An 18,940-nucleotide genomic window follows, 5' to 3' on the forward strand; every position below is an offset into this window, starting at 1 on the left:
CACTAATTCTAAATAGGTTTGGTAAAACTCAACTTCTTAGGATCGGGTTGAGTTGAATGCTCTATGGGATGGAGTAAATTACCACCTCTAGACCCATGATTACCAAATGCAAAAAAGAAATATTTGAGTATCCATGAATATGGAATATATGCAAAATACATGTACAAAAGTCTCATTCGTTCCACAAACCTTAGAATAGCTATTGTATGTTTTAATAATTTATAAATACCTCGCTCATGAATCAGATAACACAAGTGAGTTGGTTGTATGTCTTTAACCTATTGAGATTTTTTCTTGCACTATAATTCAAGCTATTAAGTGAGTTGGTTGTAGGAGCTACCACATTTCCATATTTGTTTGTGTTGAATTTTCAATTATTTCCGCTTCAGATATTGTCTATTACTCAAAGTTCCGATTTTTTTTCAGTAGTTTAATAGTTTTTGTCAAGGAAGAGAATGAAATCTAAGACTAGACTAGTTGCATTAAAAGATCCTTTGGCACGGGGACTGAAACTGTGATATTGACATGGAGAGAGGCATAATTTTTCTTTTTTCTTAACCAATAAAAAGGGGGGAAAAAAAAGGGAAAGCAGCACTTCATTAAGTCCAATTTTGAATACATATCATTTTTCTATTCGCCACTGAAAGCAGTTTGCATGAAAGCCAATTTGTTTAGCATCTAAAAGGAATTTTTCTTTTTTTTTTTTCACTTTGCTGACTATGGACGTAACCTACTTCCTAAGAGAGTGTTTCTAAAGATTTTAGGGAGTGTTTGGTGATCCAAATCACAGGTAAGCCCGGTGATTTAAGATCACCAAATTTGGTATGCTATGTTTCAGTAATTAAACATTTCTAAGTATCCTCGGGTAACATGTTTGATATTTCACAAGAATCAAAATCGCTTACGTTGTAATACCAACATTACCCCCGATATATTCTATAAAAGTATATTTATAAATTATATAAAATATATATAATAAAAAATAATATATTATTTGTATATTAATAATTAATATATTTTGTAAAATATATTTATTATCCCTATAAATTATTAATCCTATAAGATATTAGGCCTTTGATGCCTAATGTCCTTGAGATACAAAACAAGCTGACAATTTAGTGGCATGGTTGAGGGTTGTGCAACTCTGCACCCTTCATGCCAGTCCATACACATGGGCATGCACAAATGTAAATTGAAATGATGAGCACAAAGGTTACAGTCATACAAACCGATGCACAAGGATTGTCTACCATGCCTCCCTTTCTTAAAACCTTGCCCTAGTTTTCTGAACAAACATGTTTCTATTCAAGAAAAGCCTCGAATCTCTTCTCCATTGAATTATTTTTGGCTTCTTTTGTTTCAAAAAAAATGCCAAAGGTTAGATCTGTCTCCGCATTGCCCTCCTAGGACCCCGAATTGTCAGGATCATAGCTAGGGTAATGTGCGCCTTTTTTTTGCTGTTTCAAGTGCATAAATTTGAAATTCTATTTACACAAAAACATTGTTAAGCACTGAATAGATTATATATCAAGATAACCCCATACTACATGAGCTTCACATGTACTAGATTGATTTGTTAGCTTGTTGCAGTACCAGCAATACGTACATAATTCACACAAACACACGTGTGCTATTGTAATGCCTCACTCCATTGTGCCCTTGTAAGTCCATATAATGGGCTTTAGGATGAAGGTTAATCCAAGTACAAAATAGGTGACATTGATCCTTCTTTAGTACTTCAAGTTCTTTGGAACTCATTATAGAGTAATACTTGCTTCAAATCTGTGGACAACCAAATTCATTATTGTCTTGAGTGTTGATTAACTCTTAACATTGTTGGACTAAGTGGATGTGCTTTGTACTGGAGACAGTGACCAAATGAAGCATGGGAAAATGCAATAAGAAAGACCAGAGGAAGGCCACTGTAATGGAGATTGTTTCTCTAGACAGCAATTAATGTAGAAACAGGGGATGACTTTAGTAGAAGGATCTTGGTGTTGTGGTTGTACTTATCCTCAGGGCTTAAATTAGCTGTCATCACCTTAAAAGGCTGATGCGCTTAGCATAAATCTGGTGCTTTCAAGGTGTAATTCCTCATCTACGTCCCAAAAGCAGCCATTTAGAAGCCCTGTCTTTTGCTTCATGTCCCATGCTTTTTGTTGCCATACAACAAATGTTACTAAGAGTCTGCCTTTAGAGATGTACTCCTCACCTTGATTAGATCTAAGTCCTTCAATTTTCTTTTCAAGAAAAGATTGCGTCAATAGAAGATAGTACCAATTAGCTCTTGCAATGAACTCTCATGTCTTTGAAAAATTCTCTAATTCCTTTCTAACTGTATATATAGATTAATAGCATACTAAAAGAAGTCGCCACCTTTCCTAAATTCTTTCTTGAAATATGTTTTCCCCAAATGAATCCATGAAATCAAAGTGATTCAGAATCTTAGGAGGAAAAAGACTCTATCTTTCTTTTTTTTTTTTTATTTCTTCTAGAAATGGAATAGGAAGGTGGAAATGCCTATGAAAGGGATGAAATATGTTACAAGGCCTTACTTTGCAAGATCCTATGAATATTTGTTTTTGGACGCTTGCTTCACTATATCTTTTCATTACTTTGAAGATATTTTCAGGATAGTCGAAGTCCTGTAACTAAAAACTTCTCAAAATCCCTAAAATCTTTTTTGAAAAATATTTTCTCCAGTCAGAGCTTAAAATGAAGTGATTTTGAGTTTCACAAGGGAAAAAAAAAAACTTGATTTATATTTCTTTTTTCTTGAAATGGCATAGGAAGGAGGTAGAGCCTCTGAAGGAATGAAATTGGTTCCTGGAACTTATGAACCTTTTTATGCGCTTACTTCTAGATCTCTTCATTGCTTTGAAAAATATCTTATGGATAGTCTAAGTCCATAAGTAGAAAATCCTCAACTTTCCTGAAGTTTTTTCTGGAAAAAGTTTTTCTCTAATCAATTCTTAAAATTGAAGTGATTCTGAGTGTCAGGAGGCAAAAACTCCGGATTTATATTTCTTTTTTTTTTTCTATAAATCACTTAGAAAGGTGACAGTAGCCTCCCACAAAACGAAATAATGTTAAGATCTTAATGAACATTTATTTTTGCATGCATGGGGTGAAGACCTTAATTTCCAAAAACCTACAAGCATTTGTTTGCGTGCTTGCTTCATTTGCTTTGAAAAAAATCTTGTGTGTTGTTGAGGCAAGTTCATTTCTCACTTCTTGATCTCACTCAAGTCTATCATTTTGTCATGGTGGAAATAAATGAGAGGTGAACATGAAAATTGGTGCAATGCTAGACAGAGGAACTAGTTCATGATACCCAAATATGTAACAATTAATGTGGCATAGCCTTTTAAATAGAAGGGTTTCTATGTATTATTTTTGTGGTTACCATCAAACTGCCACATATTTGAGAAACTGAAGTGAGAAACTAATATCAATTCAATAAAAACTAAATCCTCCTCGTGATTTTTAATAAATTCTTATATTTATATTTATATTCATATTTTAAATATTTTTTTGGCTTATCTTAGAATAATGCTTCCTAGATTAGAAATTTTTAACCATCATATCTTGTCTCATGCTCTTCCTATATCCATCCTCCTTCTAGATTCTATGGTGAAGCCTAAAAAATATTATTCTAAATAGATGAATAATATCTAATTGCCAAAAAATAGATAAATAATATCTATCATGGTATGCATATATAGGTGTAACCTAGTTATTAAATATAGGTTGGTCGGGTTGAAAATCGGTGAATCGAATCTCTGGTTGGTCTGATTTCTTAATGGGACCTAAAATACAATTAGATCGGCCTAAAACCATAGACCATGGTTGACTTTTAGGAAAAATCAATGAACCAGAGTGGGTTAAAACTAGGACTAAGTAAGTTTTGACAATAGAACTTCAGCTAGGATTTAGTTTACGAAAAGTCTCTCAAACACTCCAACAATTATAGGAAAAGTCTCTACAACAATTTCTATCATTAAGATGTTTTATTATTATACTTACTCTATCTTATTACATGAAGCTATTTTAAATAGGTATTATGTAATCAATTATTTTTATAGAAATATGATTTTAATTCCTTTTTCTTTGGTAGAACATAATATATATATATATATAATATAACTTTATTAATTATAAATTTTAAATAATTTTAATATAAACCTGGTCTAACTGACTGATCTGGTGATGGAATCAAATGAGCCGGTAACCTGGACCCAGAGTCCAGTCATGGAAGGATTGATTCTGTTCATAATCAGAATCCTTCCTACTTTTTTTTTTATTGGTCTTTTGACTGTTCATCTATCATTTGTGCGCCGGTGTCTCAGAACTCCAAGCACCAGAGTGCCAGTAGGGTGGTAAATGGTAATGACCGGAAGCTAATGCGGTAAAATATTGTGATTTGCTAATTCTTTTACAGCAAAAAAAAAAAAAAAAATGTAGATCCGCAGACTTTCTAGCATGGAATTCCTCGAATCATGGATGTCTTAAGTAGGTTTCTTAAAACCTCAATTCTGTGAAATTCGTGAAATCAGGAAACCGAGCATCGCCTTATCAAGCCCAATTGAATCGGGTCCTTTTTTTTTTTTTTTTTTTTTTTGGCTGCAACAGATGATTCATACGATTCTAGTACGGATATATCTAAAAAGGTTAAAAAAACAGTAAGTCTCGGAGTGCTCTACGCAACTCTCTATTTCCAAACAATAGATCTCTCTAGAGTAATCAGCCACATACAAATAAGGTCACTCAATCTGCAGCCCTATTAGCTTCAGCTTGGAAGGCCACATCGCCACTAACTATGGTATGAATATCTCGAAGCAAGGGGTGGCACTCATCCATACCGCTGATATGTTTCTGGATTCAGTCGATCACCGTAACCGAATCATCTTCCAGCATAACTATATACTGAGCATGGCTTAGACCAGCCTATGCCATCTTTACTTCACCCCGGACTGAGGTGCAGAAGCGGTTTTTTTAAAAAAAAATTGGTTAAAAAAGGAAAGAAAGAAAGAAAGAAGTGACAAGTCCACCCCCGCATTGCAGCCTGTACGAGGCCTCATCCCACCGAAAGAATGATCAGAATTTGATCAAGAATTTTGTGGCACGTCAAAATTCAGAACCTTCCCACCCGATGATGGATCATATGTTCACTTTCTAGAAGGTCTTTTTCCTCAGCACCCCCTTTTTTTTGAAACCCACTCCAGTCTGCTCCAAAATTCCCTAAATCCTCTCCCCTCTCAAACCCGCCGTCCGGACGTTCAGAGCGTCGGCGGCGGCGGCGGCGGCGGCGGCGGCGAAGATGGTGAAGGCGATCCGAGTCCACGAGCTCGGCGGCCCCGAGGCTCGCTCTCTCATCTCTCTTTTGATATTATTCTTTAAGTATTTGTTATTGAAATTATGCCATACCATCTGACGCCCTCTTCCCCGTTAATTCGGTGTCTCTACTTCTATTTCCCGATCCCTTTTTTAATCTTGGATAAGAAATTGCTAACCTTTGTTTTTTTTTGGATGGTGAAAAGGTGATGAAATGGGAGGATGTGGAGATTGGGGAACCCAAGGAGGGGGAGATCCGGGTGAAGAACAAAGCGATTGGCGTCAACTTCATCGATGTGTATTTTCGCAAAGGAGTATACAAAGCAGAGATGCCTTTCACTCCCGGTAGATTTTCTTTTACTTATTTTTTTTTTTCTTGATGTTTCGGGATGATAAATGATGAAAAAAAAAGAGATTTTTCTGAGGTGATGCCTGCTATGAAACTGCTTGATTAATTGTTTATAAAGAGCAAGATCCGCTATCCGGTACTGTATGCCGTACGGATATGTTATGTACCGTACCGGTACCTTACTAGTAGCTACTGATGCATGGTGATGTTTTTTTGAAATCCGGTAATTGGTGTTTCCAAAAAAGGTGAAGATACAAAAGAGGAAAAGCTTATCCACATAAGAATCCAAGATATCGCATTATGAAATAGGTAGATATTATCTGCATTATGAAATCAGTAGATATTATCCAAGAAGAGAGATGAGCATTTAGTAACATCCAATAGTGGATCAAATTTGTCAAAAATAGCTTACTTTTTCAGCAAAAGAAGGGAAGATCAACATGCAAGGATTGTAAGGTATTGGTGACTAGTTTTAGATTCATACACTAAGTGCAAGAAGAACAATATTAGTAAATGTCAGTCAAGGCAAATGCATTAACCAAAACAGTTGACAAATGTGCATTAACTTCTAGTAATCAAGAGATCCATGCTTTGTGTAATACTGGATTTAGTTTAGGTTGGTGAATCTTCTAGGGTTGTGAATGTGAAATTTAAATCGGCTAAGACAAGTAAGAGAGCTTCATTTTTTTTGAATGTTCAAAGTTACTTTAACCAAAACAGAGCACATAAAAATGCAACTCAATGTGAAACTAAGCATGCAATAGAATTTCGCTTTAAGAGGTACCAGCCTGCTAGCTTTTGCTATCTTGGCTTGATTAACATATGAGATATGGGTGTCTCAAACAAGATAAATTCAATGTGGACATAGAAGACTTGATTTGTGAGATGTATGCGGTTGTTGAAACTATTGTGACATATCTTACTTGTATGACACAAAATGTTGAGCCATGGAAAGAGATGTGAGCATAATTGAGATGAGGCTTTTAATCTTGGTAAAATTAGAAGGGTAGAGTTAGAATGTTACATAAGTTTTAATGAGGGAAAACTGCCTGAGATGGCTTGCCTTTATGTACTGTAGATTTGGAGGATTTTCTTGAGCGGGGTTTCATGAGTGAGCTTAAAAGTCTAGATTGAGGGGGGACCAAAATATATTCAATGGTAGCTTTAAAGTATACATGAAGTCACTAACCAGTTTTACGGTTCTCAGCCTTGATAGCAATTAGATAACAAAGATTAGTAATATAAGATTCAAAAAGCTGGTTGTATTCTGGTGGGTGGGGGTGTGTGTGTGTGTGTGTGTCTGTGTGTGTGTGTGTGTGTGTGTGTGTGTGTGTGAGAGAGAGAGAGAGAGAGAGAGAGAGAGACCAAATTTGAGGGGACTCATACCAAATTTGCTAGAATGTTTATTGATGGCTCCATATATTGGCTGCTTTGTTTTGGGTGATAGTTTATATCATGATTCATGTTGTAATTAGTCTGGCCACCTTGGGTTTCTATTCTTGTGACACTTACTGATTTGATCTCAGCAGATTTTTCTCTTCCGTCTTTTTTATTCCTTATTTAGCTATAAAAGGATAATTTGAGATTAAAATACATATGTACTGCAAGGCAAGCTAGGTAGGTACGCACTCCTCTATGAGATACTATGTATTGATTCTTCTTTAATAAATTGATGCTTGAGTTGAGACTTGATTCTCGCAAAGTCATAAAAGGCTTGAAACTTTATTATTATGTTGAAGTGAAAATTTATGCCAGACATTCTCCACTGGTCTTCCTAACTTTGTCACTAAAGGATGGACACTGTTGATTTTAATGATGTTTATCCAAAATATATAAAAAAAATAAGATTTAGAATTTGCATTTTTTACACTTTGTCATAACTTGGAACAAGAGTTCAATAGGCAAGTATTGATATGATGGCTTCTTGTTTGCTGGTGGTTGCTCTGTTTCCAGTCCTTTTTTGGTTGTGTGATTGTGATCTCACTGGTTATATATTCAGGAATGGAAGCTGTGGGAGTGGTAACTGCCGTAGGCCCTGGGCTTACTGGAAGAAAAGTAGGGGATATTGTTGCTTATGCTGGCAATCCAATGGGTTCTTATGCTGAAGAGCAAATTCTTCCAGCAAGTGTTGCAGTTCCTGTTCCGCCTTCAGTTGATCATAAAGTAGCAGCATCTGTTATGCTGAAGGGCATGACTGCTTATGTTCTACTTCGACAATGCTTCAAGGTTGATTCTGCTCATTTCCGAGTTTCCAGACATTTTGTAATCTCTTGCATAATTATTTGAGTAGTTCTATTTTTTCTCACTTGTGAGCCAACTTAAGGTGGAGTAATTAGGGACTCTGCTGTTCTTGGCTCTATGTTCTTAATGCTACTACTAGTATGAATACCCCTTACATGTTCGGGGGAAGAAAACACACATGCACAAGCACCCATACGTGCTGCTACATGAGATATAGTTTCAATGAACAGCATAAATGTTACTTCTCTAACTGACCACATTAACCTTTTACAAGAAATGACATGACATATTCGATCGATTAGACTTTCTTTTTGTTGGCCTGGCAAAATATGCCACCAATCAATTTCTCCTGTAAGAGCACACGGTCTTAATTGTAATCTACTATGATGTTGATTGAAATCCAAATGGCTCTTGAGATGACTATAAATCTCTTAAATGATTTTACTGGTTTTGCTTTTAACCATCAGTGATATTAAGCTGCATAAGTTTGAGGATCATGTGACAATAGTCATTGATTATCATTCTGTATTGCACTGTTTAAATTAATAGGATCTAATTCTATTTGGATTCCAGGTGAAAGCAGGGCACACTGTTCTTGTTCATGCTGCGGCTGGTGGTGTTGGTTCTCTACTTTGTCAATGGGCAAAGGCCCTAGGTGCCACAGTCATTGGAACTGTTTCAAGTGAAGAGAAAGCAGCTCAAGCAGCTGACGATGGATGCCACCATATCATAATTTACACAAAGGAGGACTTTGTAGCCAAGGTCAATGAGATTACATCTGGCAAAGGAGTTAATGTTGTCTATGATTCTGTTGGAAGAGATACATTCCAGGTAGGGTATACTACCTTTGCTGAAATATTTCTCTTTACAGCTAATGGTCTAATCGCTGTACATATTAGAATTCAGTTCATGCCTTATTTTGACTAATTATGCATGATGATTAAGGAGAACTGAAATGGCATGTGCTGTTCAGATTGATAAGTAATATTATTTTGCATTTTAAGTACAAATCTTTCCATGAAATTATGTTTCTTCCTTGGGTGCTAGCTGTGACAGTGGTGAAAGAAAATATAAATTGTAAAGCAACGTAATAGCAACTGGAGATTCATTTGAGAGTTCTCTCATATGCAGGGATCCTTGGCATGCTTAATGTCCCGTGGATACATGGTCAGCTTTGGGCAGTCATCAGGAAGACCAGATCCAATTCCACTAAGCGACCTTGTTCCAAAATCTTTGTTCCTCACCAGGCCTAGTCTCTTGCATTACACTGCTACCCGCGAAGAGCTTCTGGAAGCTGCTGGGGAGGTCTTTGCTAATGTTGCATCTGGTGTGCTGCGGGTTCGCATCAACCACACCTGCCCATTGTCTGATGCAGCACGTGTCCATGCTGATCTTGAAGCAAGGAAAACTTCTGGTTCCATAGTGCTGATGCCTGATAGCTAGATGAAGTGTGACTTCTGTGTGTATTAAATTGTTGGTGAATAATTCCGAGAAAAATATGAATCATATGGATATTTTATATATATATATATATATATATATATATATATATATATATATATATATATATATATATATTACTATAAATGCTGCTTCTGTCTTTCATAAACATGTAATAAAATCATGGTCTAGAATTTGTCAATAACAAGTGTTTGATGTTTTTTATTTTGTTCTGGGTCTTAAGAAATGGCATAGGACCAAATGAGAAAAGCAGTTGTTTGATTCTTAATTGTTTTCCATGCTTATGTCTATATTGAGAGAGGGCAATCTTCAGCCTGAGAAGCAATTTCATGCAAATTCTTAGTCCCAGCAGGCCGACATGTGAGTGGATGGGCTTCGAGGCAGCGCAGATGGTTGGGAGTTTTTTTTTTTTTTTTTTTTTGCTAAAAAAAAGGGAAGGGAGGGGGAGGGACAAGCCCAACCCCGCGTAGCAACCCCCACTGGGCCCCCAACCTGCCAGGAGAATGTTCGATACGGGCAGAAATGGCCGTGTGTTGGGCACTCCGAGATGGTTGGGAGTTTGCAATAGTGGGGAATACCGGCAGGTGAAAATGTTTATCTCATTGAAAATCTAATTAACTCTTGAAAATATAAACAGTTTTATTAATAGTTTTGCGAGTGATAGAGCTCAAAATGGAGTTACTAGATCAGTCCTAACCCTAAATTGCTGGTCCAATCTCATTGTGAAGATGTAGGATTAGAAAGATAAATTAGGGGAAGCTGCCTGTATACAGGAGCAACCTATTTTTGGTTGTCTAATTGGATGTGTGCACACGGAGGGACTCAAATCTGATTGGTGTAATCATGTAATTAAGCAGGTATAGTTGGAGTCATATATTCTGATTGGAAGAAGTTCTGGAGTTGCCCAGCCCGAATCCTTGCTGATTCGATTGTAATTGTAAAATTTGAAGCATGAAAGCTGCTGATGGGACCAGGTCGCTTGAGAAAAATGTATGGGCAATAATGCTTACAAATAAATGGATGTCCGAAGCTTAGTTTTATTGATGCATCCATAGATGCCTACAGATCACTATGTCAATCATATGGATGCACTACTACCAAAAAAAAATCATGTAAATATAGACAAACCAAGTCAGCCTTATCTGATGGAATAAGAACTGCTCCGCTGAAAGGGTGGTTAAGTTTTATTAAAACAAATTTATCCGGATAGTGAGGTCGAGTTACTATCGAAACAAGTTTATGCAAAACATAAAAATAAATAGGTGTTATTAAAAAATTACCCAAACAGGAGGGGTTCTATTTGCGGGAATAAGAGCTGCTATTCGAATTGGTTTGTTGAGTGTTATTAAAACAAGTTTATTCCAAACCAAGACGAATTTATTCAATTAAACACATCCGTGGTTGCTTCGCATAAAATATGTTCTGAAAGAAAACTGAACAGTCATTAAATATGGTTGCACATCAGCATATAACTCCTCCCACCAAATCAGATTTGCTGATTAGTTACACATTAAAAACAGTGATAGTTACATAGATACATGTATGTTAATGCATCAACCCAAATTGACTTCAGTTAGATGTTGAATTATGGAATAATGATACAAGCAAACAATACATAATATGTGTGCATATGGTAATATACTTACATGTAAACTTGTAAAGAAGTCAGATACCAAGGGTTCCCCAATCCTTTGCCCATTCAAAGATTATTTTTGGCCGACCCATGCATTTTTTGAAGTCTGGACCTCACCTGCGGCAAAAGTATGCAGGCCAGCTTGGACCAAGTTGTGCAGTGCGCAAGGTATGTTTTATATGTGAAGGAGGTTTTTCCCTTCACAAAAAAATAATAATAATAAAGAGATTTTTGCATACGTGCGTTTATATTGAAAATTTGGTTGGGCTTAGGTCAGACTGATGTGGACCGATTTGGACCACAACGAGTCGAGGACAACCATCTGAAAAGCTTGATCTTGCACAGGGTTGTGGAATTTTGTTGCAAAGTTCTGATAAAAAAAGGTGTTTAGCCCTTTAATCCTTAAAACTAAATGCAAACTTAGTTGCATGGCGGATAACCTCAGGCGCTAAATCATAATTCAGAATAGGATTTGACCTACACAAAAGGATACATGAATTGTTTAGTTATCCATTTTTAATAAAGTATTCATTCATATTTGCTATGTGCATCAATAAATCATCATCAGTTAAAAAAAAAATCTCATGATCATTTTGATATAAAACAACCTTGATCCAACAGATGCTATGCATGATAATGATCAACATCTCCAGAGCTTTATTAATTATCCACTTTTCATGCATCAGACACCTTGGGTAACATGTTAGTCCTCTTTCAAGTTCCTGCATAGGGATTCTCTCTTTGAAGAGAGAGAGAGCTATTATAAATTATACATTATTAGAATTTAGAATACTTCAAAAAAAAGAAAAGAAAAAGAAAAAAACCCTAGAAGTTATCGATACAGTGGCCTGTCATTGGAACATGCTCTACCTAAGATACAAGCAGCCAATATTGATGGAAGGCCAACTGAATTCTGCACCAGCATGTCAAGGACATCAAAAATCACAAAACTATGAAATAAATTCCTCTGGTTGAAAATGAAACATCAAAATATAAAATAAAATAAAGGAATCAACAATGATGATGGGGCACTGGAATATTAAGAAAAGGCATCAAGATCAAAGCCTAACATCAGCAGTATATTCAAATGTTTGGCCCTCAAGATTAATGCTGGCAATGCTGCTGATCAAATAGCAAGCTGAAACTGCAGAGTGAGGCTAGCATAAATGAATTGGGAAACAGTAGGCCATCAAGATGACTTTGGGAAATGCAGCACTTAAATTCAAATGTAAAAGCATGAATTTTGAGAGAATATAAGCGAAAGGAATCTAGAATTACATCATCCTTAACAGATAAAAGAGCACGTGGACCAGCCCAATAATGTTCTGTTTACTTCCAAACATCCAATAAAGCCAATACTGAAATTCAGAAAAGCCAAAAAAATATTTAAAGGAAGATTTGCTTTGCTAGACATGGGAACTCCAACAATAAAAGGTCTTCAAAATCAACATTTCTATCAATAAATAGATGCGGGATATAAACTAAACAGCAATGGTGAAATCTGTACTACAAGTCCTAAGGCTAACTGTCAGGACTATCAGTCACTACTTCAAAAGAACAAAAGTTGGTCACTATTATAATCTACCATGTAAACAAATTACACAGAAAAACACTTGCATATAAACTGCATTAAACAGTCCAGTATGCAGTTAATTTATCTTGTATTAACAGGAAAGCAGCAAGGTTGGTCACCACTGAGCACGCCTCGAGTTTGCAGCTCCAAATGAACAGTCGGATCCCTAGACTGCATGGTTATGATTGGTGCAAGAATTCATGCTTGAGTCCTTGTGGATGGATTAGCATGGAAAGCAGATTGCCTACTTGATCCTCCAAGCAGATTTGATGACAGTGATAAAGGTGCTCTTTCACCCATTGGTTCTTCTATGCTCAGTTTCGACATGCCAACAAGCTCATCGATGTCTATGGGAGTCCTTGGATGCATTGCTGTTGGCTTAACAATTTCATGTCCCTGCTTCTCTGAAGCATCTGTTTGGTAACCTGGCCAACAAGGGATATAAAATTGAAAAAAGGGTGAGAAATAAGCCGGAGGTATCACTGGATAACTGCATTGCAAGGTCTCTGGCTCCGGATCAGCTGTCTCTACAACTGGATTATCAGAATGCTTTGACTTAGCTTCCTCATCCATGGCCGGAGGTTCTGACGGTGGTTTGCTGCATTGCATTTCTGGTTCTTCACAGTTCATTGGAGTAGGCTGGGGCTCGACTGGCTGAAAAAATTACAAAGCATGACAGTCATGAATACCGACATCACATAAATTATATGTGACATTTTAAAGGTTTCCTCCCAGACTCACTCGCTGCTTTCTATAACAGTACAGAGAGATAATTTCAAAAACCAGACAACTTAGTTCTGACCTCTTTGAATTTTTATCCCATCTGACCACTACGTTCCTGTTACTCCCGTCTTTTTTTTTTTTTTTTGATGAAGGTTCCTGTTACTCCCTGTCAATACAGGTTTATGGGATAGCAGTTATAACTAGGGATGCAACTTGGGTTATCCACGTTATAAGTAGGGAAGTAATGTGGGATGGGCTCAACCCAAACCCACTCATCCAACCCGCTCATTAGATAGGGTTGGTTAAGGTTTTATAGATTCGGGTTGAGCCTGGACTTCAAACACTAGCCAGCCTCAAATTGGGTTGGGTTAGGGTTGATACTAAACCCAACCTGAATCCAACACTAGCCAGACTTAACCTGATATATAAATTAATAAATAACTGATATTTGTCTTTGCAATTCATATTTATGTTTCAAGTTTCTTATGTATTTTATATAATTATCTCTTTCGTCTTGTTAAATTATGTATAAGTACACCATCTAAATTGATGAATAATTGAGGTCTCGACCCAACAAAAACCAATCTACTAAAAAATGTCCCAACCTTTTTGCCTGTCTTAAGATTCTTATTTAACCCTATCCAATCAATGCGGCCCAACTCAACCTGGTCCAATTAACCTGATACAACTTGAATTTAACTTAAGATGGATTTGGTTTGGGTTGGGTTAAAGAAATCCCAACTTGAGACCAGGTTGGATTGGGAGAGGGTTGGCAGAGGTTGGGCTGGGTTAAAGAGTCTACGCTGAATCTGACCCAACCCACCCAAATTGCAGCCCTAGCTATTACAGAAAGTTACCCAATATTTAATTAATACTATTTCAAGAAGACGCAAGCAGAGTAAGAATTTGACTTCTCTGGATTTTACCTAAGACTATCTGAAATTCAGCATACTGTTGCAGAATTGACATATAAAATTGAAGGGTACGGCCTTGAAGTGCTTCACTCAGAAGATGATCTCAATAAATAGGTCTAAATCATGTATCCGAAATTTAATAATTCCTGCTTGATTTAATAGGAATATTTGCTTCTTATATTAGGAACTAGCAAAGATTTAATTTTTTTTTGTTTGGTGGGTAGGACATCCTTGATTTACTAGCTACAGAAATTCCCCCTTTCGATAACGTGCTTTTACATGCCTGGCCATTTGTTGACCTAGACACTGGTTTTGGTGAGAACCAAGATAGGTTCTCCCTCTCTATTTCCTTGCAACTTTACCCATCTGTGGAAGGGTTGGGGACATCTGTAGGTGCCATTCTCCAATCAAATGTTCTGTGCTACAAGCTCTAGAATGGTGGTGCTCTAGGTTCTCTCAGTTTAAGGAGACAATGGGCTGATGGAGGAAATGAGTCAACAGGAGGTGCTATGAGGATGCTGTCATATGAACATATATGGGTTGTTCCTGCTATCTCAAGCAGAGAGTGTTGGAGAAGGAAACCAGATAAGAAGCCACCAGTGGGGGAACCCGGCGAAAAAGTTACTTCATGACTTGAACAAGGTATGGGTGATAAAGTTGTACATTATCTTCACAATGCCTTGAAATTTTAACAAACTCTTAAACATAGAGAAAATGTTGGAAGTAATTTGTCCACTTACATGTTCCGAAAAAAGATCAGTGACCTGTCATGATAATAAAAGAAAGGGTTAACTATGGTGGAGCTGATTAAATAGGAAGTAACCTGCAGATCCTAAATTGCTTAACCCTAAGAGGACTAGTTACTGTGTCATAGTATGCATCTGTTCTTGCAGATACAAGTACACAAGCACAAATATGTGATAGCATTTTTGCACACAAATAATGTATGCACACAATACATGATAAATGTGTGTGTGAGAGAGAGAAAGAATAATGCAACATAAGAGAGAGAGAAAGAATAACCTCATCGGGTACCATGTCAAAGAGGCTAGATCTTCGCTTTCTTCTAGTCAAATTGGTTTGTCGAATGAAATATTTTTGAGCATGACTAGCCACCTGAGTAGGTGTTCTTGATACCACATAGTTACGAGCTATCCCTCGCCAGTCGCCTTTCCCAAGCTTTTGCAAGCCCAGTAAAAACATTTTGTGTTCATCTTTAGTCCATGGCACACCTGCAAATCAATGATCACGTAAAAGATGAGGATCATGCAGTAGTAGATTTACAAAGTAGGCCTCCAGTTGAAATTTTGCAGATAGCAATGATAAACATGTAAAAAGATTAGTTTAAAATAGATTATCATTAAAGAGAAATAACATTATAAGCAGAAAGGAAACTCAGTAGAGGGCACGCCCCAAGTCCACATTTCAATATCAGTCCAATAAAGTGCACTGAGACCACCCATGCGATAACTTATCCACTGCATATAATTAAAGGGATGCCTATGCTTGATATTAGGTGAATGAGTGTGTGTTTTAGAATTTAAAAGTTCAAGATAGACAAACTGACCACCCAAGTCAGGTGGTATGTTATCATAAAAGAGCAACAACTTTCCACAAAGTGCTTAAGAAAGGACTTTCTGATATATTACTAATTACTGAAGAACCATTACAAAAATATAACTCAATCGATATTTCATGAAAATGGAGACTTAAATCATGTATTCTTGTTACACAACACAGAACTCCATATATGCATGGCCAAGAATTAACAAATAAAATAAGAATAAAAAAATTGCAAGCTCAGCAGTAATCCAACATACTGCCTTGCAATGCAGTTTTAGAATGTCTACAGTGGAGATTCTTGAAATGTAAGAAATGTCTGACATAAGTTGCTCTTTAAATGTACACACTTACGGATAGATAAAATTACAAATTTATAAATCTTCATTTTTGTGAAGAAATTAATAAGCACATAACTAGTTTATGTATTTTGATTGTAGTGAAATACATTCAAGTTCAATAAAGAAACTCATCCATAGGAGTCCGTAATACAACTCGCATTTTTTTGGAGGGTTTCATACTGTTTGAACAGTCATCAAAAAATATCTGTTATAGCTTATAGACAGATTCTTCTCTAAAAATTCTATTTTCTTTGTCCTAAATCCCCCTCCTAACAAAACCCACTAGATGTGGCTATGAAAAGTTTGTGCAGAGTTTTTTGACATATGGGAAGAAGCCAAAGACCAAGGTTTTTTTAAAGGCTGATATCCAACCATCTCGACATATTGCCATTACCTAGATGATCTGAGATCGCAGCTTATCTCAGACATGATGGAAGGTTGAAAAGATTTTAAAAGAAATGCAATATTCTAAGATCTCGATTGAAATGAAGGAACCAAGATATCAAAATAGTGGGCAATATGATAGAAGCAAGATTAATTGTTTTAAGGTATTGGTTTTAAAATTTAGTAATTGAGAAACTAATTTTAGTTTGTAAAGAAAATATTGAAATATCTCATTTAACATCTTTTTATCATATCTATCAATATCATGAGATATATCAGTTTACATTGGCAGATATAATAAGAGGCCAAGATTACATATATTGTATCAAAGAGTCCCCAATACTGACACAAAATAATATCTTGATTAAGATGAAAGCTTTGTCAAATACATATATACCCACATGCCTACTAGCTATCAACCTACATATCAAGACATAAATATATGCTTGCACACACGGATGCTCATAAGTCTTCCATTTCCTATACATTAAAAACCAACAACCAGGCAATATGCTGATTGCCTTGCTATCCTCACTTTTTATTAGAACATAGGATTTGCCACCTTTCGATTTCCCGTTTCCTCTACATCAAAAGCCAACAAGTGGACATTATGCTGATTGTCTGGCTATCCTCACTCTATTAGAACAGAGGATATGCCTAAAGAATGGAAATAGAATGAAGTTGTCGTCAGAATGAACAGCAGTCTCATCCCAGAAAAGTCACAATACACATAAGCACCAGCCTTGATAAATTCTACCCACTTAGCTCCCAAGCATCTCAAGTACTGAATGGAAACAGAATTCCTGCACAATGATATTGCATGTACATGGCTTCCAGAGAGCATACGCATGTTTAACTTATAGAACATTATGAGAGAAGGGCATAATACACATTGAGATTATATAAAAAAGATGAACTTTCCTCAAGTAACTACCAAACCCACTACTTTTAAGTATTTTTCACTACATTGCCCACCCACTCCTTAAAGAAAACCTGTTATATTAACGAAATAGTCTCAACCTAAAATAATTTTACATTTGAAGCCAGGATTCATTTTTGGGAGGGATTCTAGAACGACAATATATAAATGAACGAATGAATAGGTTGCCGTATTCTCCCATATTAACATTACGAGAAGAGAAAATAGTCTAAATCTAAACAGCGAAATACAAAAAAAAAAGAAAAGAAAATCCCAACTTGTTTTTTTTTTTAAAAAAAAGAAACGGTCTTTCGACTCACAATACGAGATGGAACAGAGAAAAGAGACCACGAATGGCACACCTTTCTTGCGGTCGCGGCAGCTGGAGGACGAGCCCTGGACGAAGTCCTCAGAGGCGTAGCCCTCCGCAGCGGCGGCGGGGGCGGCGCCGGGGTCCGGGCCGTCGGGCGGCGAGGCGCTGGATGCGGCGAGGTGGGAGAGGTTGCCCATGCTGGCGCTCTTCCTAATGGAGCCATCCGTGAGGCGGACGCCGAAGATCTTCACCCCGCCGCGGTTAGGGCACGTCCTCGAGTTGTGGCCGTTGTGGCAGCAATGAGAGCACCTCCTCGTCATCTCTCCCACCACCAACCCTCTCCTCTCCTTAAGCTACAAATCCTCCACCCGATCCAAGAGAGTAATTAGGGTTAGGGTTTGGAGATGATAATACTGACCACAGGGCAAAAAAAAGGAAAAGAGGGAATTAGGGTTGGAAAGCGCGGAGAAGGAGAAGCGAAGGAGCGGGGTGGTGGAAGGGGGTTGAAAAGAAGAGATGGCAAGAGATAAGAAGTTGGCGGAGAGGTGGGGATGCCTCTCCCTGTGCTTTCGGCACGGGTTCGGGTTGCATCTTTCGCGCGAAAGAATGATTGATGCTCTTTCGCGACGCTGGCCGTTGGATTTGCGCCCCCAAGCAGCATTCCGGTCACCTTCCTTCATCCGTCTCACGGATCATGAAGCGGACATTGCGCCATCCAACGGTGGATTCGCGCAAAGAAAGGTGATTTCTTCTTTCGCACGAAAGATGCCACGCTAACCCTTGGGAACACGTCGGATTGGCCACGTGGCAGATACTCTCGAAGCATGTACCATTATCGCTCAGGCTAGCCTGGCAGGAGCTAAGCAGCCTAAGCTTTATCTGGCTTCCCTAAAAAAATAATTTGAAAAAAGAATAAAAAATAAATCGGCAGAAAAGAAAAGAATTTTATCATGGCGCACAATATTTTATACGAGATGTTATGATCAGGAGATGATTAAATTATCCTGAATCATTGTTTATTTGTTACTTCCTTTCAAAATGGTTTGATTCTACAAGAATTAGGTTTGAAAGTATTTTGATTCATTATATTTTTAGTTTGTTTTTCCCTTTCTAAACTTTTTAGTGGCAAATAAATAAAAAATTGCTAACTTCTCTTTCCCCTTCTTCTTCTTCTTCTTCTTCTTCTTCTTCTTCT

The 18,940-nt window shown here is 37.1% G+C and overlaps 2 protein-coding genes across 4 annotated transcripts; one reads left to right on the forward strand and one right to left on the reverse strand.

Moving 5' to 3' along the window:
• The first annotated feature begins 5,154 nt into the window (after nucleotides 1–5,154).
• On the forward strand, nucleotides 5,155–9,593 carry LOC103711666 (2-haloacrylate reductase). 2 transcript variants are annotated; one of them, XM_039126487.1, is made up of 6 exons: nucleotides 5,155–5,362; nucleotides 5,541–5,679; nucleotides 7,683–7,909; nucleotides 8,498–8,755; nucleotides 9,056–9,442; nucleotides 9,493–9,593. In XM_039126487.1, exons 1-5 carry the CDS (start codon nucleotides 5,321–5,323, stop codon nucleotides 9,365–9,367), a joined length of 978 nt encoding a protein of 325 aa, XP_038982415.1. In that variant the 5' UTR covers nucleotides 5,155–5,320; the 3' UTR covers nucleotides 9,368–9,442; nucleotides 9,493–9,593. The 2 variants fall into 2 exon arrangements, with proteins under 2 accessions (XP_038982415.1, XP_038982416.1); XM_039126488.1 differs by having other exon boundaries at nucleotides 9,056–9,440; nucleotides 9,487–9,592.
• A 2,810-nt stretch (nucleotides 9,594–12,403) lies between these two features.
• Nucleotides 12,404–18,608, reverse strand: LOC103711667 (transcription factor MYBS3-like). Of its 2 annotated transcripts, XM_008797910.4 has the most exons (4): nucleotides 17,795–18,608; nucleotides 15,252–15,460; nucleotides 14,969–14,992; nucleotides 12,404–13,245 (listed from the first exon to the last, which is right to left on the reverse strand). In XM_008797910.4, exons 1-4 carry the CDS (start codon nucleotides 18,063–18,065, stop codon nucleotides 12,790–12,792), a joined length of 960 nt encoding a protein of 319 aa, XP_008796132.1. In that variant the 5' UTR covers nucleotides 18,066–18,608; the 3' UTR covers nucleotides 12,404–12,789. The 2 variants fall into 2 exon arrangements, with proteins under 2 accessions (XP_008796132.1, XP_026662237.1); XM_026806436.2 differs by lacking the exon at nucleotides 14,969–14,992 and having other exon boundaries at nucleotides 12,790–13,245; nucleotides 17,795–18,477.
• Nucleotides 18,609–18,940: the final 332 nt, after the last annotated feature.

Source organism: Phoenix dactylifera, chromosome 5 (genome assembly GCF_009389715.1).
Source record: "Phoenix dactylifera cultivar Barhee BC4 chromosome 5, palm_55x_up_171113_PBpolish2nd_filt_p, whole genome shotgun sequence".
NCBI lineage: Eukaryota > Viridiplantae > Streptophyta > Magnoliopsida > Arecales > Arecaceae > Phoenix > Phoenix dactylifera.